Raw genomic sequence first — 25,109 nt, forward strand, 5'->3', positions numbered from 1 at the left:
AGCAGTGTCTTTTTGCATCTCCCTTTTTACTGTCATCCCTCATTTTGGGGGGAATAGTTTTTAAGTCTCTTGGGACAAACTCTCGTAGTCTTTATGTGTTACACTTGTTCTTGCAGTGGCTTACTGTAAGACATAACTAACAGCAATACTGAAATGACCTGGTTAGAACTCGAATGCTAACCGTCTCTCTTAAAATAGAAGCTATTTTTACTCCATATATGAACAAGTGTGTGGTTCAAATTCACTAAAGACTTGTTTATTCTACAGTGTCAAATATGACTGTGGCACTCTACCTTAAAAAGGCTAGCATGCCATAAGTTACTCCTACTTTGTGGAAGGAACCCGTGGGATAGGCGATGTATTTGAAAAGCAAAGGAAATAATTCTACTTTTTTTGCTGACCTTTCCAAAAGATATAGAACAGACATATTAAAAAATATTATTGGATTCACATACGTGTTATTTGGTGGGAAGGACTCCACTGTTCAGCGCAGAGTATTCGCTGCTTCCTCAGTGTTATGCCAACTAAAATTATTTAAGGATATAGGCTGCCATTCTGCTATCGCCAAATTAAGTGCACGGTGTCCTGAGGCTTGATAAAACACAATGAATCTTCAAAAGTTATGCTTTTTCTGGTGCTCTCCAAGATTTTTCTTTTTTTTTTTAAGCCTCTTAAGTTTGAGGAGGAGGGAATGTGAAAACATACAGGATCATACAGCCTCTTTTATGGTGGTTTGCAAATGCAAAGTAAGACTGAGTGGCCAGAAAAATAACATTTTAAACACTTGAGAATTGATGCTATCCAGCTGCAAAGAGGTTTTCTTAATTTATTGGGGAGCTAAATGATAGATGTTATTGAGCTGTGAATGTCAGCTGAGATTAGAAGAGACTTGTATATCTCTGTGCTTAAACAAGTTTCCTCCTTTTTTGGTTAAAGTTTTGTTCCTTCGCTATAAAATCAGGGCACAACCCTAAAAACATGGAATTTGAACAGGATCACTGGTAGCAGAATTTGACCTCATCCAATAAGGTAAAAGCAAGTAAAGATGAAATTTCAGGTCTGACTTCTAAGCTTTTTAAAAATGAATAATACAAATGCCGGAATCCCTCCGTATTTGCAAAGGATTTAAAGCAGATCACCTTGAAATCGGATTTGTTAAACCAAATATGATGAGCAGGTATTTTTGGTGACGGTTTGCTGTGTAATGCTTGTCACGCCTCAGAAGCTCACTGATTCCCTTCGCATTTCAGGTCCGGCGGTTGTTCCTCACCAGTACTATGGAGTTACGCCCTGGGGAGTTTATCCTGCCAGTCTCTTCCAGCAGCAAGCTGCCGCGGCTGCCGCTGCAACTAATTCAGCAAATCAGCAGACCACTCAGCAAACCCAGCAGGGCCAACAACAGGTAAGGGGTAGGATGCTTTGCACGTCAAGTCATCTACAGGGAACGCAGCAGCTTTGAAGAATCCCTTTTTTTTTTTTTTTTTTTTTTTTTGTGACCGCTCCTGACACTCAGTTGTAATTGAGGAGAAAAGCCTTTGACCTCTCTTAAAAAAACAAAAAAAACCAACAAAAAAAAAGAAACATCTATACATTCTGTTATGTCATTTATGCATCACGCACGTGGAGGACAGCGAAATACGTACATTTGTAGTGGTGAATTATTGTGTGTTAATGCTTTGGAAAACAAATAATCTAATCAGTTTGTGAACACTGCTGAGCGACGCAGCAGGAAACACATGCCATTGGCGTGCGAGTGGAAATCAGCATCTTGCAATCTGTTTTTGTGCCCATCGCTGCAACTTGAAGGCCATGGAGATGACGATAATGTATGTCAAATACTAAATGTCAATAAGTGTGTTCTTATCTTCAGGGCGCTGTCCAGTATAGGATGCTTTTTTTGGTGAAGACTAGCTTTAAAAGGGTCAAAATAACCATAAAATGAATTAGTTTGGTATCCATGTGAGGACTTGAAGACAAAAGATGGGTGCAAAAAGAAAACACTGAATTTGCTGTTTTTATAAGGCGATCTGTGCAGCTGTTTTGCTTTAGTCTGCACAAAAATTTGGAGAATTTGACACCTAAAAGGACAAAATTAATGAAGTTAGTGAAGGTTTTTCATATCATCTGCTGTTACCCCTTTAAGTGTGTTAGAGATGAATATTGAGACCGGTATCTGTTGTTTAAATGTATTCGCTTTTTTAAAAAAAACAATGAAGAGGTCACACTGGGGGCTGATAAGGGGAACTTTTTCCTTACGTATTTTGTAAATGATGTGTGCTTGATGGAGTTTGCACCATCCACCTCTTCTGTCTTAATCCCTTGGCAGTGACAGCATATTGGATTATATAGCCTGTACTTTTGTTGAAAATTGTTATGCATCTTGGTGGTGAATCACTGTGTAATTTCTTGTTCAGTTTCGTGTGGTGTTTTGGGTTTTTTTTCCCCTATACTTGGAATTTAACTAGGTTAATTTTCCTAACTTAGTTAGGTAAAATAAGCATTTTAAAGGTCTGATATTTAATCATAGTTGTACCTCTGATGCAGAGGACACAAACGCGTACCTAGCAACTACTGGAGCAGAAGGTGGAAACTGAGAGACTGGTATGAGAATTAATAGAGAACAATAATTTTCTTCCTTTACTATAACGAAAAGCCATCCTCAACGTTTTATGAAGTTGTATGGGAGTGCAAATTGTTAGCTTGCTATTTAAATCAGCATTTAAAAAAAAAAAAATCCAAACTTTCAGACTAAACTGATGGTTGCTAAACTCGTGTAATTAAGTTAAATGCTAGAACGATGAGAGGCATCCCACCATCCTTGTTTTGGTTCTTGTTCCCCTTGGACATGTGGTTGGATATACTCTACTTTTTCTCCTTTCAGACCTCGGAAGGGCCCGTAGGACGGGGGTCAAGAAGCAGACTCGGGCTTCTGTTACCTGGCCGGCTCTCTGGCAGAACCCCAGCTAGTTTGTCTAGTATTTGGTTAAGCGCTGGTCCTCGCCTGACGTTGGCTTTATACAGTTTTATTGGTCTCTGTCCCACAGTACTTCCTGCTTGGAAACAAAATGGGTTCGTTATCCTACCGAAAAGTGAGGTGGCTTCTTTCTCATAGCAACACAAAGCCTTCCTTTCTGGTCCTCGTGTGTTTGAGAGAGCAATTATAGAAGATGGCAATTGGCAGCTGAATTTATTAGCTTCTCCTTTGAAAACTAAAGCAAAAAACAGTGTTTGGTAGTATTATAAGGCCTTTTCAGATAATAAAAGCAGTGATATTTCACACCAACAATTCTGGACCAGTGATCAGGAGGAGAACACTTTGCTCCTGACAAAGTTAATCACCGAACCTCCCCACTTGGCAGGTCACAGACAGGAGCATGTTGAACAGACCTCCTGCACGCACCCGTGCACACAGGTAAAACGACATTAAGAGTGTGTTAAAGCCATTTATGCTTTGGCATTCAAACTGGGAGCCTTTCCCCGTAAGGAAGATGTGTGCTAAGAGAGCTTCTGCAAAGGCTTAGGCTATTAAAATGAAAAATATCAATCATCAGTAGCCTTTATAATATTTTTCATTACTCTTATAGCTGTGAAGCAGGCATGAGTTGGGATCGTGGGTGTTGTTTTTAATGCAAACCTTCCATCCATAAGAGGATGTGTGTATTTTTTAGATGAAATTTTTCTAAGAAGTGCTGAGGCAAATGTTTTGGAAACCTAGAGCGATGATTATAGACAGTTGATTTGTGATGCTTCCGACATTTTAATAGCATATTTATAAAAAACGCCAACATTTCACTTCCTGCAGCCTGGCATCCATTGCGTCTATTCTGTACAGTGCCCTTGCATAGTGCGTGCTTACCAAGCAGCTGCAACTTGTGAGACTTCCTAGGCTGAAGAGTTCGAGTTCACGTTCAGGCTTTGACAGCGATAGCAAACTCTGGGATGCACATCTAAATCGGTTAACTTCAGGATCCTCTCCCAGTCTCTCAGTGCGCAAAGTCATTTTTTCCTTTTAATAACTTTATCGGGTGACACACATGTTGCCTTGCAACAAGGCATGCTGAGTGCCAAAGGATGGCTTTTTTTAATAAGCTGGCCTCGCTAGTGGGTGCAGACTCTTGCATCACCACTTTGAGTAAAAGGCTTTTGCCAACAAAGCCTGTCACAGGTAATTACAAGAAAGGTCAGTTTGCCATCTTCCCTTTTGAGAGCAACATGTGCTTAAACCACAAGAGCTACATATAAAAGACAGTATGTGATCTTTGGTCATTATTTCCAATGAGTAAGTGTTGTGTCACTGGGTCGCTGGTTTCTACAGGGGCTGGCAGCTTGGAAAAACCCATGTCACCTCATGTCATCAGCCCCCAGCTCCTAAGTCAGGCTTTTTAAGGCTTCTGCTCCAGTGGGCTTTCAGCGGTGCTTTTGTGGCAGAGACCAAACGTTATCTGGGATGGGGCAGATGGCTTGCAAACACTTCTAACAAAGGATGAGTATTGAAGGTATATCAAGAAATGAAGGAGGTCAGATGATGAAGTGCTTCCAGACTATGCTCAGTAAGCCTGAGAGGGGATGTATTATTTAAACTGAGTCTTCTGCATTTACCCATGGTAGTAGTGTCAAGGCTTGTGGTGGCAAAGGCAGCTCTGTCCTGAGTAAAGAGGAGGGGTTGTCACACACTGGTTGTGCAAGACCTTCAACTAGATTGCTGCTGATGCTCCTGCAAGTGTCTGGTGATTGCGGCTTGCTCCTGGGTCCCAAAATAAACAGACTGATGTTCCTTTGTCTTCTCCAGGTTCTCCGCGGAGGAGCCAGTCAGCGTCCTTTGACCCCAAATCAGAACCAGCAGGGACAGCAGACTGATCCACTGGTGGCTGCTGCAGCCGTCAATTCTGCCCTTGCCTTTGGACAAGGGCTGGCAGCGGGGATGCCAGGTAGGGGCTCCGAGGGAGCTGCAACTTCTCCAGTGCCCAGGGAGATCTAAGAAAATTACATCTTGTGTCTCTGCATGGTGTCACATTTGCCTGGCATTCAGCAGTATTTTGTTTTTATTGTTTTTCGGTTTTAATCTGTGGGTATAGGAGGCGTTTTTGAGAGGCTGTTAGATGTGAACCTAACTACCTATGCAGCATTTAAGTTAAATCAGGGTTTAGGTCCCTGTGCCACAGATGAAAACAAATGTTATCAACTGTATTGCTGTACGAGTGCATTAGTTGCATTAGTACTCCAAAGAATTGATGGCTCCTATTGGAAGTTGCTTTCAGATTTTTCTGTGGATCATGCTAGCTTATGTGATCTTTATTTTAAAACCTCAGAGATGTCTTAGTCCCATTCATTAGCCTTGTCTTTCCATCCCTGCCAGGTGCTTGACTTTAACAGCATAAGGACTTCCCCTTCATAATTTCTTCCAGGCAAATAGTAGTGGCTTAAAAACAAGAAAAGAAAACGGATAAAAGGAAGCAGGGTTTTATTGTAACTTATAATTCTGCAAGAGAGGAGTTACTGTATGAATTTTAGCTCTGATCCATGAGGCTGTGTGGTACAAATGCTTCTGACATTCAGTTATACAGAATATTATTGTAATGGCAAAGGGCAAGTGTAAGTATTTTTTTGAATAACATGCAAGTATGTCCCACTGGTCAAATGTAAGAGAACAGGATTATTTCGACCTCAGGTCTCCTCGCTGGAAGTGTCACGTGGCTGTTACATGGGGGTTTTTTTTATGATTTAAGAAGAATGTTGCTGTATTAAGTTACAAAGGGAACTGTAACATGCATGTTTCCAAGCAATCTGCAGATTTCCTTAAATCTGCATCATTGGGGTTTTGGGGCTTATATTTGCAAAGCAGATATTCACAGAGAACACTGTTTGTGACCCCACCTTGGAGAATCACTTCACTTTTTTCTGTAAGTTTTATTTAACTGTAGAATTATATAGCAAGGTACCTAAATAGCTATATACTACTGAAAGTCTGTTGCTTTGTCTATCACCAGCATATTTGATTTAAGAGGTTTTATTTATATATATTAAAGAATACTTTATGATACATACCTTCAAAAATACATAACTTTTAAGTTCCATGTCTTGTTTGCATGCGTGTGCACACTGAACAACTTCAACATACAGTGGGAGAGTTGGAAATGCAGTGTGTTCACATATATGAAAAGTCCCAGCACATGTCATACTTACAAGGGAAAAGAAATAGTGCTTTTGTATTTTAAGACCTTTTTTTTATCTGTATAACTGAATTTACACAGAGGGCAATGCTAGTATAGTAGTTCAGGGGAAAAAAAGTCTTCTCCACCTGAAAGTCTTACTAGTGTGAAGTCGTACACTGTTAATACAGACTTTTTTTTTTTTTTTTTCCTTCAGGAGAGCAAAGCTGTTGTTGCTTTTTTTCTTTTTCCATTCAGATTTTCCTTTAAAAAATCCTATTGCACCGTACTCGTCTGAAGAAGATTGATCTGCCATGTGTTGCGTTGCTTGTTACCTTACCTGTGCCCCTGTAACTTGCCTCTTCAGGTTACCCGGTGCTGGCTCCTGCTGCTTACTACGACCAAACAGGTGCTCTCGTGGTGAATGCAGGGGCCAGGAACGGCCTGGGGGCCCCCGTCCGTTTGGTAGCCCCTGCTCCAGTCATCATCAGCTCCTCTGCGGCGCAAGCAGGTGAGTCCCAGTCCCGTCCAGTAAAAATCTGCTCTGTCCCCGGCGGAGAATGGACCTGAAATCCTCTGGGCTCTGCTGGCAGTGATGACACACTTGCCCTCACTGAGATCCGTTGCGGGGATTGTTGTTGAGAACATCCTCTGTGCTCACTGTGGGCTGAGCCTCCAGAACAGCCTCAGAGGTAGCGTCGCATAAACTCTATTATTTTGCAGAGTTTCATGACGGTTATTTAAATTTGTCTGCTGGCATCTAGTTTCCCACGTAATAAAAGGGTTTAGCCTGTGTAGAACTCCCAAATGATCACCTTGCGTAAAACGTTACATGCCTGGCCTTTGCCATGAGTTGTTTTGGGTGTTACTAGGGTTCTTTGGGAGTTCAAGGTTTTAAAAGGATTTTTTCAGCCAGAATCTGTGCGTGTAAGCAGTCTTTGCCAGTGTTAGTAACAGACTATGAAATGGGCCTTTTAATTGTTTCCTTGTAGCTCTTGTTTGGTTTGCTTTTTCTTTTACTTTGGAACTGGCTGAAAAACAAAAGTACTTGGTTTTGATGTTCTTAGCACCGCAGGATTGCGTTTTGTGCGCTAAAGGACAATTTTGCTTACTTCAAAACTTGTGTTTCTTAATAGGATATTGCTAAGTGTGTGGCTGTACTGATTTGAATCTTGGATCTTAGGAGAAAGGGAACATTTTTCTGTGTTCGATCTATGTAGCTCTAATACAAGCAGCAGTAATAATAACTAGGCGTTGTTGGTATTCAGTGGCTCTGTGCAAGACTTGTGGAGCTCAGATAGTAAAGAGCTCACAAAGCAGAGTTTGATGTGAAAGGGAGATTTTCATCCTGAGAGCAAAGAAAAAAATCTATAGTAAATAAAAGGAACTTGCTAAGTTTTAACTTCCAAAACTGCTATGAAAATGGATTTATTCAGTCTGTGCTTCCAATTACTTTCTCTCCAGCGGTTGCAGCGGCTGCAGCTTCGGCCAACGGTGCAGCGGGTGGCCTGGCAGGAACGACAAACGGACCATTTCGCCCTCTAGGAACTCAGCAGCCCCAACCCCAGCCCCAGCAGCAGCCCACCAACAACCTGGCATCCAGCTCGTTTTACGGCAACAACTCTCTCAGCAGCAATTCCCAGAGCAGCTCACTCTTTTCTCAGGGCTCTGCCCAGCCTGCCAACACTTCCCTGGGATTCGGAAGCAGCAGCTCTCTTGGTGCCACGCTGGGGTCTGCGCTGGGAGGGTTTGGGACAGCAGGTAAGAACAGCAGTTTCTTCTTCGGGGGGGGGGGGGGGGGGGGGGGGAAGAGAAGCAGATAGCTCCAAATGCAGCTAGTGGGCTTGTGAGCCGCTGGAGCTGGCTCTGGTGCACCAAGCTGCTGAGCCCTCCTCTTCATCCATCTGAGGTTAAGTGGAAATTCTCCTTTAGGGACTACTCTGGCTTGCAAAATCTGCAGCACTTTCTGGTGAAAATTCTTTTAGTAGATGATATAATTAGAAGTACCAAAGTAATGAATTTGTTTTCTTATACACATTATCAGTCGTTCCCTTGTTGCTACAGATTAAGTTTTTAAACAGCTTTGAATTTCCTTGCCTTTACCTGCACATGCTTGGTGGAGATACTGGACTAACAGGAATTGGCTCCAGAGTGGTATCCATCCGTGTGCTAACTCTTACCTCAGGGTAATGGCTAAGAAACTTTTCGTGATTTTAAAAAAGCTGATCTGAGGTGGTTTCCATGCTTTATTGTGGGAATTGTTTCTATCATACACCAAAAAAAAGTCAGTTACTGTGGTTGCAAGAAATGCTACATACATGGTTTGTTTTGGTTTGTTTGTTAGGCGGTTGGAGACAAAGATTTTTTTTTTTTCAGAATAAAACTGAACCAGAAAGATGTCTGTGGGTTGGGTTTTTTTTCCTTAGGTTTGTTTTTTTGAAGTAGAACAATTGTTTTAATTACTGCTTAGTCTCAGAGGTAGTAATTATGCCCTGAACTTTCCTGCTTTCATCAGTGTGAAGGGCAAGTTAAAACATGCCTTTTGAACCTGCTCCATCAGAAAAGACTGAGGGACATACTGTCACTGCATCAAATCACAGTTTTAAGTCTAAATATTTTTCTTAAACCCAGCCTGAGAATTTGAACCATGTTAGATTCAGGTAAATACAGCGTTCACTTCTCTCACTTCAGTTTAATTAACTAATTGAATTCAATTACTAGTTTGCTCAATGCCAAGATGCACAAACTTGTTTTCCCTCAATCAATGAATAAAAATGTGAGGCTGTTGCTTCTAGAACTTGTGTGCAGTCATGAAAAATGATTAGTTCATTACAGTTAACAATTTCAGTATTTATTAAACAAGATTTTAATGCAAAATTGACTTTTTTTTTCCCCTTATTGAGAGTGCATTTAAAGAGTTTGTATTTGACTACCAAGACAACTTTTCAAAAAAATACTGGGTTTATGTGTTTAAATCGAATTCTGATTTCCATCTCAATAAAGCTTGGTGCAAACAGGAGCTGTTTTCTAATATAATGAAAGGTGAGCAAAAGGATTTCAAGCAAATGTACACGAAGCTGTACATGCTCTTAAGTAAACATGAATAGATCAAATCTCGTGTTGGATTTGTTTTAGCTCTAATGGCCAAAGAATAAATACGAGGCAATGCTTGTAGGGTGATCTAATATCTTCTGTTAAACTAAGTGATATGCTTAGGGGAAAAGAGCCTTGAAGTATACAAACCTTCTTCTAAGGTTCAGAAGCAAAGTGTTAAGTGTTTGTGTCCAAAAGCCAACGTGTTCACTGTCGTTTCATTCTGTCGCTTCCTTTAGGTAGGTTTTTATCTTCTTGATCTTTCTGCTTGTAGATTTTTGGAGCTGTATTTCTTGATGTGTTCTATCGGTATAAAAACTACAAGCTTATAAATGCAAAGACAGGATTCAAGCTAATTTTTTTAGATCAAGGATTTCTGCTTGATCATTAACAATGTGGTTTTAATTAATGCGTTTCATTTGGGCACATGCAACACCGTTAGGAAAACAACAGCCTGGTGCAATGAAGTTGTTAATAGGTGCCATTGTACTGGCTCTCCAGCTATCCAAGTATCTTGTTGACATCACACAATTTTACTCTCTTCCTCTTTTCAGTTGCTAACTCCAACACGGGCAGTGGCTCCCGCCGAGACTCCCTTACAGGGAGCAGTGACCTGTACAAGAGGACATCCAGCAGTTTGACACCTATAGGACACAGTTTTTATAATGGCCTTGGGTTCTCCTCCTCTCCTGGACCTGTGGGAATGCCTCTGCCCAGCCAAGGACCTGGCCACTCTCAGACTCCACCGCCTTCCTTATCTTCACATGGATCATCTTCAAGTTTAAACCTGGGTAAGAGCCACAGTGCCACTGTCCCACCACTGCAGGTCACTGCTCTGCTCTCCCTTGGTGCAGAGGTGTGACCACCCCACCGCTGGCTAGGCGAGATACCTGCTGCCTCATTGCTGCCCTTCTTCCTGGGGCAGGGTCCCTGCTTTTGCAGGAGTAGGCGAAACACTGAAGCAGGAGTTGTAGCACCTATGTTATGTGCTTGTCTCTTGCAGTAGTTCAGCTGTTAAACAGGAAGGTTTCTGTATTGCCTCCTTGTTTCCTCATCTCTAAATTATGAATAACAAACGTTTCCAAATGTTTGAAAAACAAACTGTTTTTCTTGCGCGGATCTCAGTAACAGCACCAATTGTTTGTTATCCTTGAATAAAATAGGTATGTGGGGCTGATCCTTAAACTTGTCAAGTGTTTTAAAATACCCATTACGTTTTCAATAATAAATTAATGAGCTTAGAATACAGTTTCTTCTTTTAACCAAAATATGCACTGTTATCTGGAGCAGTACTTAGCTTTTTAGCTGAGGATTTTGTGAGTTTGCTTTTGAAAATTTCCCATCAATGTGGCCTTATCAAAAGCACATTAGTGTGTGCGAGAGGCTTTCTTAATTTTGGTAAGATACATTACTTTATGCAAGCTACATCTTCTGGAAGAGCTTCTAGTTGGCCCAGAGCTCTTATATAAAATAAAGTAAATCTTTAAAATAAATAAAGCAAATATTAAATAATAAAGCAACACCATCTGAACTTCCTGAAGTGTTCATTTCCAGGCATCATAAGCAAACAAGATAGCTTATTCGTTGCATCTGCACCAGATAATTTAGTACTTGCTCAAAAAATCACTTTGTTTTGGTTCTGTCATGTATCTGTCTGGATTTAACAAAACTTTTCGTTATCAGAACAGTCTTCCATACATACACACGCTCATCAAATACTATATTGATCATGTTTATTACATGCATATGTGATAAATTTGATGCTGGCTAAAGGTTAGCATGGAATAGTAATAAATAGGATTTTTCGAGATCAAGTTTAGATTTACCATCTTTCCTTGTTCAGAACTTTAATAGAATTGGAAGGGTTTTTAGCCTTATTTATGCAGCTGTACAGTCCTTAAGCTGACAGTTAAATAGCTACAATAAATTAATGCTGAAGACTAACCAGATTCCAGACCTGGCACTAGAAAAAGTCTGTTGCCCCTGCAGGCAAACTGAAGAATGAATCTTAAAAACTGAATCAGAGAAACATTAATCTGTTTGAGAACAAACTCTGGAAAGAAAGCGGAGTTACCATTTACATAAATGGGTTGTGCCCCGGAGCAGTTAGTGTGGGTCTTCCCATCTTGACAAAATATTCCTCTCCTTGTAGCCAGGTTTCCTCCGTGGCTGACTTCGTGCTTGGTAATGCTGCAAGAAAAATCTCGTCTAGAATAGCTCGGCATTTGTGTGGATTTCACCTTGAAATCCGTAAAAGGTCATTTTGGTTTTTTAAATTTCTCTTTCACCTGTAATGGAAGACAGTGTTAAATGTAGTTTCCTTTTGTTATAAAATAAGTTTTAATGCTATAAAAACAGCACAGGCATTATTTTTCCTTATAAGAAGCTTGAGGCTGGCTCCCTTTTCTATTTGGGAGTGGTATCAGAAGTAGTTTGTGATAAAGAGGACAGGGAGTATTTCTAAATATCTAAAAATGAAAGGACAGATGGGAACACCCGAACGTGTTGTTTGCAAAAAGGGAAATTAGAGCAGTCGGGTTTAGAACCACGTCCTACCGCTGTGTTACGTGGGGGGAGACAACCTGGAGAGTCACTTCAAGTAACTTTGATTTCAGGGTTACACAATGACATAAGAAGTTGGCATTAAATCTGACTTGCAATCAGCAAATCTATGGTTAAATGCAGTGTACGTTTGGGGTTTGACTTTGTCACGTCTCATGGATGCGCAAGTCAATCATTTGTTGGGCTGGTGGTGTGTGTAAAGATTCAGCTCCAACTCTTCTGGCTTTCTGAAAGCTCATAGCTGTGAAAAATGGTGTGTATTTCTCAAGCTAGGTTTTTTTCTGGTGTTGTAAAGTGACCTTGTGAAATGTCTGGGCAATCACGAGTACCTGAAATAACCATGCAGCCAGTTCTTACGAAAAGAACTACTGGAGGAGGAAGGCTAAGCTAAATACATGCTTTAAACTCAAAGGTGTATGCAACATATGTAACTGTGCATAGCTAGGATAAAGCAACTGTAAATAAATATGCACTTTTGAGTGCTAAAGGCAGCAGGGGCTGTCGTCTTCCCCACTATTGATCAAAATTATAGAATTATAAATTACTAAATACATTTTTTAGATTATAAAATTTAATTTTAGCCAGGTTACACTTCACATTGGTTCAGGTAGTCCCATGAGCAGTTTTTGTCAGCCCTTGTGTATGTAGCTGGCGTGGTCCCAATAGAAACACTTATCATGCTGCAGCTTGGGGCTGAATGTGTCCGGCTCTGGATTTTCCCAGTTTGGAATGGGGATCAGGATTTGCAGCAGATAAGTAATTATTTTATTATATTCTTGTAGGAGGTGCTTGGGAGAGAGCTGCCCCATATTGTAGTCAGCCTGTAATTTAAAAGGCAGGATTGGTGTGAGGAAGCAGAGACACGCATGGGGGAATTTAATTTATTAGAGATTTTTGGGGAAAACTGGCTGGGGAGTTGACAACCAGTTAGCTGTGACCGACTGGGAGGGCTGTAGGGCTGCGTCTCCCTGGGCGGCTGGTGGCACACCCTGGCACTGGGCTGCACGGGGTGACAGGTTGGGGCAGTGACACTGGGGGGGTGTCGCGGGGGCTGCTGGCTCCTGCCCTTCCCAGCTCCGGGGAGGCAGCGTTGGGGTCCCCTCGGCTGGGCGGGCGCTGCCTGGCGCCTCTGCGCTGAGCCCGCCGTAGGGGAGAGCAGCAGGGACGTCTTCTCTGCCTGCTTTCTCACAGAGCCATCTTTTCATCTTCCTTTTTTTCCCATTGTTCTGGCATTTCTCATACCGGGAACTCCTGCGTTGCAGAGCAATTTGAGGGCCTCATAAAAGTGCCCTGGAAGCTTGCTTAAGAAGTGCTTTGTTTTCAGACAGCAGCCTTTGTGTTTCTTCCCCTGTGTTTTCTTTTTGACTCATCCTTTCATTTCATTGTCCTCCCCCCCCCCCCCGCCCCGAAATCAGTAATTCTTTCAGGTTAACGTCTGTCTCCAGTGTCCCAGCAAGCACTGAGAAGATGATTTTCCATTTCAATATAGGAAACGCTCAGTTGTTACGGCCCCGCTGTGAGTCTGAGTAACGTGTTCACCTTGGAGTCCCCAGGATAGAGTCTGTGCTCTTTGTCCTCCCCAGATACAGATTGTTCCTGATATATCCCAGACACTTTTAAGAAAATATGGTTGATATATTCGGAGACAGAACCACACCACAGCTGTCATTTCTATACAACCTCCATGTACTGTGTACAGCGCTGGTTTGCTGTCGTGTGTCGATGCAGAGTCCTTTGCATGGGCAGCATGGTGTTAGCACGATAGGATGTCTCCACACGGTTTGCAGACGCCCCTTTTGAAGTTTGTTCTGGCTGAGGACACAGGAGAAACTATCAGTGCCAACATCGTGTAGGAGTCCTGTCCCTTCTTTGGGGTTTTTGCCCCTTTATTCTACCCTAGCGTCCCAAAATGCTTCAGGAACTTCCAGCCTCTGTGTACTGCTCTTGAACAAGAAGCCGTTTCATTGTAGTTATTGGTAAGATCCCACTGAAGTCTGGGATCTGGCAAAGTCACTGTATTCCCAGCCACGCATTGGCATAAAGGAGCTTGAGGCTCTCCAAGGTTTCTGGCCTTTGGTGGTTGACAGGTGGGTTTCAGAAGCGCTTGCTTGGATTGAGGAAACCTGTCCCCCACACAGTCTCTTAATTCCCAGTATAATGTTGAACATCATGGGGAGACCTGCAGTCAGCATCTCCATCAGAAGAAAGAGAGACGGGTAGAAAACTGGAGTAATTTGTGATTTATTTGGAATCTCCAAAAAGATCAGAAGGTTTTTCTCAGAAAACCTCTGACGGAGAAGACTTTTTTCTGCACAAACTGTGCTTTTCCTCTTAACTAAGAGATAAGGCATAGGTCGTAACAGTGTGAGTGCTAAACCCTTTCCTCTTACAGCCATTTGCAGATGATCAGGAACTAGTTTTCCGCTTCAGCGTGTTAGTGCTATGACTCTTTCTTGCTCCAGGCTTTCAAAAAACAAGTGGTAATTCTGAGCCCTTTGAATGCCATGGAAGACGTCACTATGTCATTGCTCAGCTTGTCGCTGTTGTGTTTCCTTTACCTGAGAGGTGATTTACTGTTCCTTTGAATATCCTGGTCCTTCCAGCAGTAAGGAATATCACTTGGTCACTTTTCTGAGTTCTCGCTCAGTTAAGAAGTCAGGTAGATAGAGAAGATGATGGCCACGCCATTGGCAAGGCAGCATAAGAAAGAGATGTGAACAAGAAGCTCTCAAGTCTCCTTCCCCTGGAGAAATGGGAGGTTTGGCACCAGCTCCGGAGAAGTCAGAACACGTTTGCCCAGCTCAGAGACAGGGGAACTTAATTAGGCCGTTATCAGATACTTAATTCTCATATAGTGTTTCCTGCATGGGAGCTTCCTTCAGGCATTAATGGCAGAGGAGTGCAGTTCACTCAGCTCTTTTTTTTTTATTTTATTTAATATTTTTATTTCAGACACTGTCATGTGCACAGCTGCCGGGAGAAGGTCTGGTCTCTTTGCAGACAGTCCTACTGATGTTTGCCTTGAAGGCCTTCCCTCCTTTGCAAAGGCTTCTTGTAGCTTTTTTTTTTTTCCAGGTGATTTGCCCTCTCTGCCTCATGTTGGCCTTTCAGGTGGCAGGTTCCCATGTGATAAGAACATTTTTCTTGGGAGGACTTTGTCCCACCCAGGAAAAACCATGCTCGCTCAAGGCATCTTGCGGGCTTTGACCAGCAGAGGGATCCCAAGCCCTGCAAGAACGGGAAGAGTCCTCTGCCATAGCTCTGAAGCAAATTTTGAAAAATTACAGGCAAGGAAAGAGCGTTTAAATGTTTAAGTTCGTTCCTATCAACACTTGCAGTTTGCTAACTATATGATGAGTCATTACCTATTCCCCGTATACCTGTTACTGGGTAACTCAGCGGCTGTCTTAACGTGGGTGAAAATCTTAAGGGCATTTGTGAAAGCACAGGATTTTTAAAAGTATTTATTTATTGTTTTTAATTTATTGTTATTTACCTGTATTTAATAGTGATTTGGTTTTTATATCCAAAATTTTTATACTTGCTTCTTGCTGCCTTTTTCTTATCTAATTTCATCTTAATTCTGTTCCCCACCCCCAGTATGCATCTTTCAAATCAGTCCTTTGCAAGGCAGCAGGATAGGTGAAAAAAAAACTGAGGATGGAGGATAAGGTAATTAGAAACAGCACGTTAGCGAAAAGATGCAAGTGGTGGGATTGACATTTGTCTGGTTTAGACAGTTTCAACACAGAGTGAGGAACAGAAGTTGTTACAGTCTGCTCTTTGCTGAAATCTATAGCTGTTCCTAACTTAATACAACAGTGCCATGCTAAGGAACGATGCTTGAACATGTCCCCATCTAAATTATTTTGGGGGCAGTTCATTTAGCTTAGTTGAGAACACTTCCTAGTTGAACCATGTCAGAAGCCCATCTCGATGGAAAAGGAGTAATTAGAAGTAAAATGGCGTGCACAGGTTGTAAATTAATCCCTTGGCCACTTTATTTTATCTTGTGGAATACCCTTGTGTTTATGACTTGCAGGAGGGCTCACAAACGGGAGTGGCCGTTACATCTCTGCTGCTCCTGGAGCTGAAGCCAAGTACCGCAGCGCAAGCAGTGCCTCCAGCCTCTTCAGCCCCAGCAGTACGCTCTTCCCTTCATCTCGCTTGCGCTATGGCATGTCTGATGTTATGCCCTCTGGCCGAAGCAGGCTGCTTGAAGACTTTCGCAATAACCGGTACCCTAATTTACAGCTGAGGGAGATTGCTGGGCACATCATGGAGTTCTCCCAAGATCAGCATGGATCCAGGTGGGATTAAAAACCTTGTGCTATGGGAAGCTTTTGGGACAGCTGCTCTTTGAGTTAGCATCGCTTGCAATTTGCATCACATCCTGAAGCAAAGAGGCAGAACAGGGAAAAGGAGGTGTGAAAAACCAAGTAGTATAACACTCTGAGCCTTCTTTTTAAAGATTGTTTGGGTACAAATGCTGATAGCAGGAGGTCCTCCTCTAAAGAGGAGCTTGCTTGCTTTGTAATTTGCTTGCTAGTCCCACTGGCATAGCTTAACTCATTTCAAAGAGCCGTCTGGACGTGAGACCTTGCTGTATTACTCTATTGAGGTTTGCTTTGCTTGGAATGAGGAGAGTTTTGGGGTACTGACAATGACGTGTGACCACGGACCTCATGGCTGCAACCACCTCAAGGTTTCAGATTGCTGGATGGGACAACTGTGTTTTAAAGATGTGTTTTGCAAGAGCTTAGCGTACGAGGCTTTTGAAAGGATTTCTATTAACAAATATGTTGAGGGCGTATGTGCCAGTGGCATCACACCAGCCCTGTTTTTCAGGTTTATTCAGCTGAAACTGGAGCGTGCTACCCCAGCAGAACGTCAGCTTGTGTTCAACGAGATCCTCCAGGCAGCTTATCAGTTGATGGTCGATGTATTTGGAAATTACGTCATCCAGAAGTTCTTTGAAGTAAGTCTGCATTCCCCTGCAAGTCTTACTTGGATGCCTGCTGTCCTGAGGTATCGGACGAGCTCATAGAAACCCTGCTATTTGGCTAAAATGGTGGATATCTGTCAACACTGATGTCATTTCCTCCCCACAGGCTGTTGCATCATTCCTGTTGGGGTGACTGAGGTGTGGGACTCATAAAGATTCATCTGAAAAGTAACACTTTGCTTTGAGATGCAAAAGGTGTAGGAATAAATAGCAACATATCCAGCAGATGTAGGTCCAACAAGACCTTTCAAGGATGCTGTGCTGAGCTGTCAGTACTCACGTATTTAGGAACAAAAGAGAAACTTTTCCAGTGAACAGCATCCGCTGGAAGAAAGTGTTGTGTTTTCATACCAGCAGGTTGGGCAGACACCCATCTGTCCTTGAAACTGGTCTGTTCCTTCTCCACCAAGCCTTGGTGGTTCTTCTATCCAGTAATTTTATATCAACCCTATCAAGGGTTAGTGAACTGGCACATGTCACCCTGGTGGCTCCAGCACCTTTGACTCTGAGTTTGTTTCACGTGTGTCAGGCATGTCTGACAGACACGGAACAGACGTCTGGCTTGTGCCTGTTCACACCCATTGAGGTGTGGTTGGTAGTTTGTTTCTTTTCAGTAGGCGCAGTGTTTCTTGTTTAACACTTCAGTGTGACAGCGTGGGAGGGCTGCTGTGCCACTTGGCCACATGAGGGTTTTGTGCTTGTAGTGAATGGTTTTCATCTTCCCAGTTTGGCAGCCTGGAACAGAAGTTAGCCTTGGCAGAACGTATCCGTGGGCACGTTCTGTCCCTGGCTCTGCAGATGTACGGCTGTAGGGTGATCCAGAAGGCCCTTGAGTTTATTCCCCCAGACCAGCAGGTAATTGTAAGTTTCAATTTTAACTTTCTTCTTGATGTTTAACGTTCCTTGCCGTTTGGTGACCTGAACTGCGACCTTCTGTTCCTCTTGTGGCTGGTGTTCTTTTGGTTTGGTTCATGGCATGTTTGTTACGTTTCATGTGCACGATAAGTATGTGACACTGTTCTTGGGTCTTGTTGTCATCTCCTTGTTCCACTTAATTGGTAATGGTGTTGGTTCTGTGTTAATTCCCTGAAATCAGATTATGTATGTAGGGGAAACTGAGAATGATGGTGAATTAGAAGATATTTTTAAATCCCTTGAAGGAAGCAGTGCCAGAGTTTTGCCTTTAATGTTCGCTGAGATATCACTGCTTTGATATGTGGGTCAATATTCTACTTTCCAGCAGTGAGATGTATGAGGAGCTCCTAGATCCTGTCAAGCCAGGCCTGGCGTTGGAGAGATGTGGATGATAGCCAGAGTCCCACTCAAAGCTCATTAATAAAGCAGTTCCTCTAGGGTTTTATGAACAATGAATTAAGATGAAAAATACGCTAGGCAAGCTAGCTAATAAAGGTGGTAGGAATCGTAATACAAGAATCTCAATGTAGGTTATTCAATTAAAAAACTGAAAGAGGCTTTAGGAATGCTCATTCCCTTTAGGTTGAGCCTGAGCTAAGCTGTTGCCTTAGTGTGTTAGCAGGGTGGTGCCCAAGCTCCAGCACTGCTGGTCCGAGGACTTACTAATTGTCTTCCTCCAGAATGGTATTTTTGAGTACTCTGTGCTCCTGAAATGCCTGGTTTTATATCAGTTGCAAAACTGAACTCATCCAGTTTTGTAGTATCGTTAAATTCCCAAAAACTGTCATTCTCTGTTTTCTGATTGTGAAGCTTTTAGCCTGCACGTGTGGTACATTAGTCATATCTAAACTTTATCTGCTCGGATTCCTTAATTGTCATGCAGTATTACCTTGCCTACGTAAAATACTAGCAAGTTCTTATCCCAGTGCTGACCCCATTTTAGTGACATATGAAGCTGATACCCAAAAAGTTTGTGAAGTTTGAGCACTTTAGATTTCTTTCTCTTTGAGGGGAGCAGAGGAGGAAATGGGGGATGCACAGTAAAGTTGTGGATCAGTAAAATTTCTTAAATTTGGATACTTGTAAGAGGACACTTACGTTTAATGAAAGGAGCACTTCATCTTCATTTCGTAATAGTATTTTTCTTGGTGGTTTCTGTAGCACAGCAAACTTCATCTCAGCACTTGGCCACTGGAAAACTTCCAGTTTGAAATACATCGGTGCATCCTTCATACCTTTCATATTCTTGACTACGTTTAGCAGTGGAAACTTTGCATTTATCAGCCGTGAATCCTGGTGGTGCTTTCTGTTTGTCTTTCTCTCCTCCTAATAGAATGAGATGGTACGGGAGCTGGATGGCCATGTCCTGAAGTGCGTGAAAGACCAGAACGGTAATCATGTGGTGCAGAAGTGTATTGAGTGTGTGCAGCCTCAGTCCCTGCAGTTTATCATTGATGCGTTTAAGGGACAGGTAAGTCCTTGACCAAGATACTGACACTTATTCTTTGTATTCTTATATGTTGCTTTGAATAGCACGAGAGTGGCTGTAACTTGTTCAACTATTTTGAATTTTAAATTTTAGCAAGCATCAGTTGAAAGGTTTATGCAGCAACGTTAGGGAGCCTAGAAACACTTTGGTCATGTCTCTGTTATCGTTTTTGTGCAGGTGTATCACAGTAAAGCATCCTTGCAAAAATCTGTTTTCCTGGAACATCAAGTATTGTTTGACTGATGGAGGGGAAAACAAGTCTCTCACTAATCCATCTTCATAGTAAAGGTGGTGAGCAGAGTTTTGTGATGGGTATAGTAAACTTTCATTATGATCCCTGTCTGTGAGGATGGCTTAGAGGACTGCTGTTTCCCAAGGGTCTCAGACCAGGGGAAAACCATGAGTTTCATCTAGAAAAGGGCAGTTACTTGTGCTTCATTCTCTAGTTTTTTCTTGGTATCCTCTCCTGAACTGATGTCCTGGATGTTAATTGTGTAGCTGGCTTTATTCTGCCTGTAGTCAGCTTGTCTTCCATTACAAAAGCACTGGTTTGGGCGTTTCCAAGTTCAACTTAATTGGCTTTGGAGGGGGACTTTGAAGTAGTGAGGGTTTTGCCACAGGGATGTGAGGATAGCCTGGGGTTGTTATAGCAGGAACCAGGCTTTATTAGTTTGGCTGCTCCTGGAACAGCTGTGAAGTGGGGACTTGCTTGGCTATGTCAAAACAAGCAGGATTCTAGCTGGAAACTTGCTCAGCAGATTTGCTGGTTAGAGTTTAGCTTTGGACCTTCCAGTAGGGAGTTAGGCAAGGCAGAAATAACTCTGGGAACTTGGTTGACAGCACTGACATTTCTTTGACCAGCCGTCCCAGTTTCATCTGGACTTTCATACGGAAGATTAAACTTATCACCTCAAGACTATTTTTCTGCAGTTAATGGCACTTCAAGTCCTGTTTTCCTGCACAGTTTACTCAATAGTTATTAAAAATTTGTAGACTGTCAATTTGACTTCAGTGCTTGGATTTGCTACTTTTGTTAATTTTAAGCAACCAAATAGGACTTTGTGCTTTAGACAGAAAACCGTGCAGCAATAATAAAATGTGTCATGTTCTTATCAACAGATTTGGTAATCCGTCAGAAATGAGAAAGAGGGTTCTTTGTTGTCACTTCTCGTAAGCGCAGTTAAGGCTTTTAAACAAATCCAAATAGTTGAGGAAAATCCTTCGCTGAGCATTTTTAACCTTTCTGGTTCATACCACTTCTTACATAGCTTAAAATATGTAGCTGGCAAACAGTATGCTGGATTTATTCTTCTGAAACAGTGTTTTAACACAGCTTCTAATAATGCTTGGTTGTCCCCGTGTTCTTTTTATTAATCAAGAGGCTTTACCATTTGTTGTCCTGTTTCATGAATGGGGAAGCTGAAGCACAGGTAGGGACGTGATGTGCCTGTGATCACCCAGTTAGTCCTGTGGCAGTGGGGAACAGATGTTTCCAGTTTCAGTTTGTGCTATCTGGAGCTGCCGTGCTGCAGGCTGGCATTACCTACCGTGCCTGGGAAAAACCACCATGTGTTCACTTAATTCTGAAAGGTTTCTAGGATTCACAAAGACTAACAGATGTGTTGCTGCCTGTGCTTGCCTGTCTTTGTTGAACGCAGGTTTTTGCGTTGTCTACGCATCCATATGGCTGTCGTGTGATTCAGAGGATCCTCGAGCACTGTCTTCCTGAGCAGACCCTTCCCATCTTGGAGGAACTTCACCAACACACCGAGCAGCTCGTTCAGGTCAGTGTGGGAAGGGGGAATGCAGGTGCTGTGAGGTATTTCTCAGTTACTGCTTTGTATTAGGAAAGCTCCTGGCAGCTTATTTGGGACTGCAGCTGTAGTGCTGCTGGGGCTGTCTGAACACAGGGACGCTGTTCCTGAGGAGGAATGTGAAGTAACATGGCAGATGAGAAACGCATCACCACTAATTGCTTTGGCTGCGTGCAAATATCCAGCAGGTATCAAAGTTGTAGTTACTTTACTTTTTGAAAAGAATCTGAAGTATTGAGTGGGTGCGTGTCCTAATGCTTCAATCCGGAAGTTACAGTGCGAGTAAGACCTGCAGGGAGTTGATGCAAAGAGCTGATTACTTCTAGGAAAAGGAAGTGCCAAGTAATTGGGGTTCTTAAAACGTGTTGCTTTTATGCACACCCCCTTCCTGGCTGCCTTTCCTCTTCCTTGCAGTCCTTCTGAGAACTTGTTTTGCTAGGATTCTGGTATTGGGGCACAATGGATATAATGGCAAATGAACCCTGTCCGATATGCTTGTGTATTTAGCACATGGAAAGTGGGAAGAGGTTGGGCATGGAGGTGAGGCATCGGGTCACGCCTCTGATATTGTGAACCGGGAAAATATATATCTTGTGATCTGAATATACACACATTCAGAATATGAACATGCATAAGGATGGTCTCCCGTAGCTAGAACCATGGAGTAGCCCTCCAGGACATGTGACTTGGTATGTTTAAGCCTGGAGAAAGCAAAGAAACTTGAAATAAGCAGAGTATTGACATTTCATGTTCAAGGATATTGTTTTGAGTTTTATAATTGGTATAAAGATGCAGCATTTTACCTCCTGGTAAAACTCTAGAATGCACGTTTTTATAGAAGTAGAAAGTATTTACATGATTTGTGCAGTAGATATTTTAATTAATGTTTAGTTCAAGTTTATAAGTCTTAATGCACATTGGGAACTAGTTTGATATTAATGGTTCCTGTCCACATTTTGTCACACACTTCTGCTGTCTCTCAAACAGGATCAGTATGGGAACTATGTTATCCAGCATGTACTAGAACATGGTCGGCCTGAGGATAAGAGCAAGATTGTAGCAGAAATTAGAGGCAACGTGCTCGTGTTGAGTCAACATAAATTTGCTAGGTATGAATTTGTTCCTTAAAGTCTCCACGCCCTGTGGGAGCATGGACACGTGCTAGAGTTGCAGAAGAGTTAGGGGTGGGGTGTAGGGAGGTGAAAGGAGGTGAAAATAACTTTTTGCTTAACAACAGAATGCTATTTATAACTGCTTATAAACTGGGATGAGTGGCTGGCAAGCTAAGTTTTACTTGTAATGAAGGAGGATGAAGATGTGGAAGAGTAGCCCTAATCCAAGTTCCTGAACTTGACCAAGAGTTTTTGTGTGTGTTGGGTTTTTTTGGTTTGTTTTGGTGCTTTTTAAGTGGTCACTATCCCTTGGATAACAACATGCCATAAGAGCATTTCACTGCCCCTGGGATGCTGTGTCAAGCCACAAGGGAATTTGGGAAATCAATGTAGCAACAATTCTTTTTCATTCCACTTTTCACAGAAGAATCTGGGCTTTTTATATGCTAAGTCTTGTGCTCCTTTTTGAGATGCATGCATAATGTACAATGCGAGGTTGTTAGTCCAGATGCTACGGAGCTACACGTGGGTAGAAGCAAAATCCAGGTACCTTAGTGGATGTCAAGACAAAGTAATATTTCCCACATTTGTAAATTCCTTTTTGCGTGTGTTTCTAGGCATTTGAACATGAAGGCTGAGATCTTCAAAGACTCAATATTCCCTCCTCTTTATGATTAGTAAAATAGTGCTTTAATACTTTTGGACACAAGGGAAGTGTAACATTAACAAGAATTAGAAAAGTGTGGTCTTAATGTTGTTATTTCAGATTCTTCCTCCCTGACTTGCCTTGCTCTTTTTTCCTAAACTTCTTTCCAGATGGAGTGTTAATTAGTGTAGGATGTCCCCTGAGCTGAGCACTAGTTGTGGCAAACCACTTGGTGATTTTATGATTCAGTCAGGGATGCAGAAGATAAGACTAGCAAAACTCTCCATCCCCTTTCATATATCCTATTTAACTTGGCTCTCTAGAGAGCGGAGACTAGTCATCTAATGTATTCAGGAATTTTGGAAGTTCTCTGCCTTTTGCTAAGATCTTTTGTTCCTGAATAAGCATTTCCCTGTGTTCTAACCTTGGACCTCTGTTCCCGTCGAGTTTTGGTACTGAGAAAACCAAACAAAGAACAACTCATCTGCTTCTCTAATGGGCACGCTACGAGAACAGACGCTGATCTCAAATACAGCATCATTGTAGAGTTGCACAAATTTGGGTGAAATAAAACCTGAACTGGTCCTTTACCCAAATTCCCACTCAGATCCCAAGTTCCTTGGACTGTTCTTCTGTTTCACATTGCTGAACTTCTGTGCCAGCACATATGTCTCTCCCAAATGGTCTGTCCTTGCTAGAAGCATAAGAGATCTCCTTGGCGTTGAATGAAGAGCCCTGGAGAGATGTTGCGTGCTCACAGATTGTCCTTCTTTTATTGTTACAGCAACGTGGTGGAGAAATGTGTTACTCACGCCTCCCGTACGGAGCGTGCCATGTTGATCGATGAGGTGTGCACTATGAATGATGGCCCTCACAGTGCCTTATACACCATGATGAAAGATCAGTACGCCAACTACGTGGTACAGAAGATGATCGATGTGGCAGAACCAGCTCAGCGGAAGATTGTCATGCACAAGGTAAGCAGCTGCCGTCGATTGATAAGGATGTAAGGCTTGTCACCGCCACACTGGTTGCGGAGAGAAAATAAGGCTGAGATGATTGCTTTTGCCATTAGAATTTCCTAACGACGGAAGTATTTCGAAGTTGCGTATTTCAGTAGTAGTTGAAATATGAAAATGTGAAGTAACAAGATGCCATTTGGACTTAAAACTAGCTGGTTGCTTCTAGCAATCTCTTCTGACCTAGTAACCTAGTTCTGCACTCGTGGTGTAGCAAACGCTGCTAAAAAACACCGAGACTTACTGCAGCAGCGCCGTCGGGCTGGTGCCTTGCGAGGGTCCTCTGAAGGTCTGGCGATGACGACACACTTGCCCTCACTGAGAACAGCGTTCGCTGATAGAGAGCAGTTTTTATGCGCTCAGTGGAGCTGAGCCAGACCTCCACACACCTGAAGCCCGAGCCTGGACCTGCGGGTTGCATTTCTGAGGGCTGCCAGCGCTGCCTTGTCGCTTCATGTCCCTGATTTCCAGCCCCGATCGGGACAGTCAGCTTGGCTGGTAACACCACGCTAACGGCGCGTGGGGCTGTAGCCTCTGAGCCTGGAGCCGTTAATCTAATTCTCTCTTTCTCAGTTTTGAATACGGTTTTGATGAGAGACTTTCACGGTTTAGCGTTGTGCTGCAGTGTTTGAGTGTGTAACAGTTTCGGGACTTAATATTTGTCAAAAGTGAAGACGTTTTGGAATTAAATATGCATTGCTGCCAGTCCTACCTCCCAAGGCTATATGCCTGCTGCCCCAAGGGCAGGAAGCTCTAAAAATCAGGTGATGTCTTCATTTTTCTGCTTTTAAAGGCCACATTTGCGGGTCTTTATAATTGTAATGAATGGGAAAAAATATGCTTTTAAATGTGTAGTGGAACACATTATTTTCTTCAGTCACATGTTTTAGGGTCTGTCACTTTGTGAAAAATACCAGCTACAGCTAGGTCTCTTATTAGAAATAAAATACTGACTAACACTGGCTTGGAAAACCCCATGTTTGTTTATTTTTAAGAGGAACTGTGAAGAGTGTCGGGTATTCAAATCCCAATGAAATCAAGTGTATTTAAGAATCCTTGAGTAAAATGGAGCAAGCGATTTTTCTGTAAAAAGAAGTAGGTATTATCTGTGTAAGGGAGCTGATTTTTACCTATACAAGGCAGTTGATCAGTATATAAACAACATACATGCAGCTGAAATAGTCTTCAGGGAGGTTAATTCTTAGATCTAAGAATCATTCGGAGTAGTTCTTTTAAACCAAAATCTGTGTTAGTGCAAAAGAAATTATAAAGATAATTAAATAAAAATGTATGGCAAGGGATATA

The 25,109-nt window shown here is 42.3% G+C and overlaps 1 protein-coding gene and 1 non-coding gene across 9 annotated transcripts in view; both read left to right on the forward strand.

Annotated features, from left to right (window-relative positions):
• PUM1 (pumilio RNA binding family member 1) overlaps positions 1 to 25,109 on the forward strand; it is a 76,755-nt gene that overhangs the window by 49,163 nt on the left and 2,483 nt on the right. For 5 of the 8 annotated variants that reach the window (XM_050910039.1, XM_050910038.1, XM_050910040.1 and 2 more), the window contains 12 exons: positions 1,251 to 1,402; positions 4,790 to 4,928; positions 6,517 to 6,660; positions 7,614 to 7,910; positions 9,797 to 10,033; positions 15,847 to 16,114; positions 16,653 to 16,782; positions 17,536 to 17,670; positions 19,058 to 19,195; positions 20,872 to 20,997; positions 22,015 to 22,136; positions 23,570 to 23,762. In XM_050910039.1, coding sequence (XP_050765996.1) covers positions 1,251 to 1,402; positions 4,790 to 4,928; positions 6,517 to 6,660; positions 7,614 to 7,910; positions 9,797 to 10,033; positions 15,847 to 16,114; positions 16,653 to 16,782; positions 17,536 to 17,670; positions 19,058 to 19,195; positions 20,872 to 20,997; positions 22,015 to 22,136; positions 23,570 to 23,762 — 2,081 coding nt within the window. Of the gene's footprint in view, positions 1 to 1,250; positions 1,403 to 4,789; positions 4,929 to 6,516; positions 6,661 to 7,613; positions 7,911 to 9,796; positions 10,034 to 15,846; positions 16,115 to 16,652; positions 16,783 to 17,535; positions 17,671 to 19,057; positions 19,196 to 20,871; positions 20,998 to 22,014; positions 22,137 to 23,569; positions 23,763 to 25,109 lie in introns of those variants that run through there. The other 3 variants (XM_050910042.1, XM_050910043.1, XM_050910045.1) reach the window with 2 other exon arrangements.
• On the forward strand, positions 24,095 to 24,182 carry LOC127025215 (small nucleolar RNA SNORD103/SNORD85). Its single transcript, XR_007767643.1, has one exon. It is a non-coding gene; the product is annotated as a small nucleolar RNA SNORD103/SNORD85 (small nucleolar RNA).

The sequence above is a fragment of the Gymnogyps californianus genome, chromosome 22 (genome assembly GCF_018139145.2).
Source record: "Gymnogyps californianus isolate 813 chromosome 22, ASM1813914v2, whole genome shotgun sequence".
Taxonomy (NCBI): Eukaryota; Metazoa; Chordata; class Aves; order Accipitriformes; family Cathartidae; genus Gymnogyps; species Gymnogyps californianus.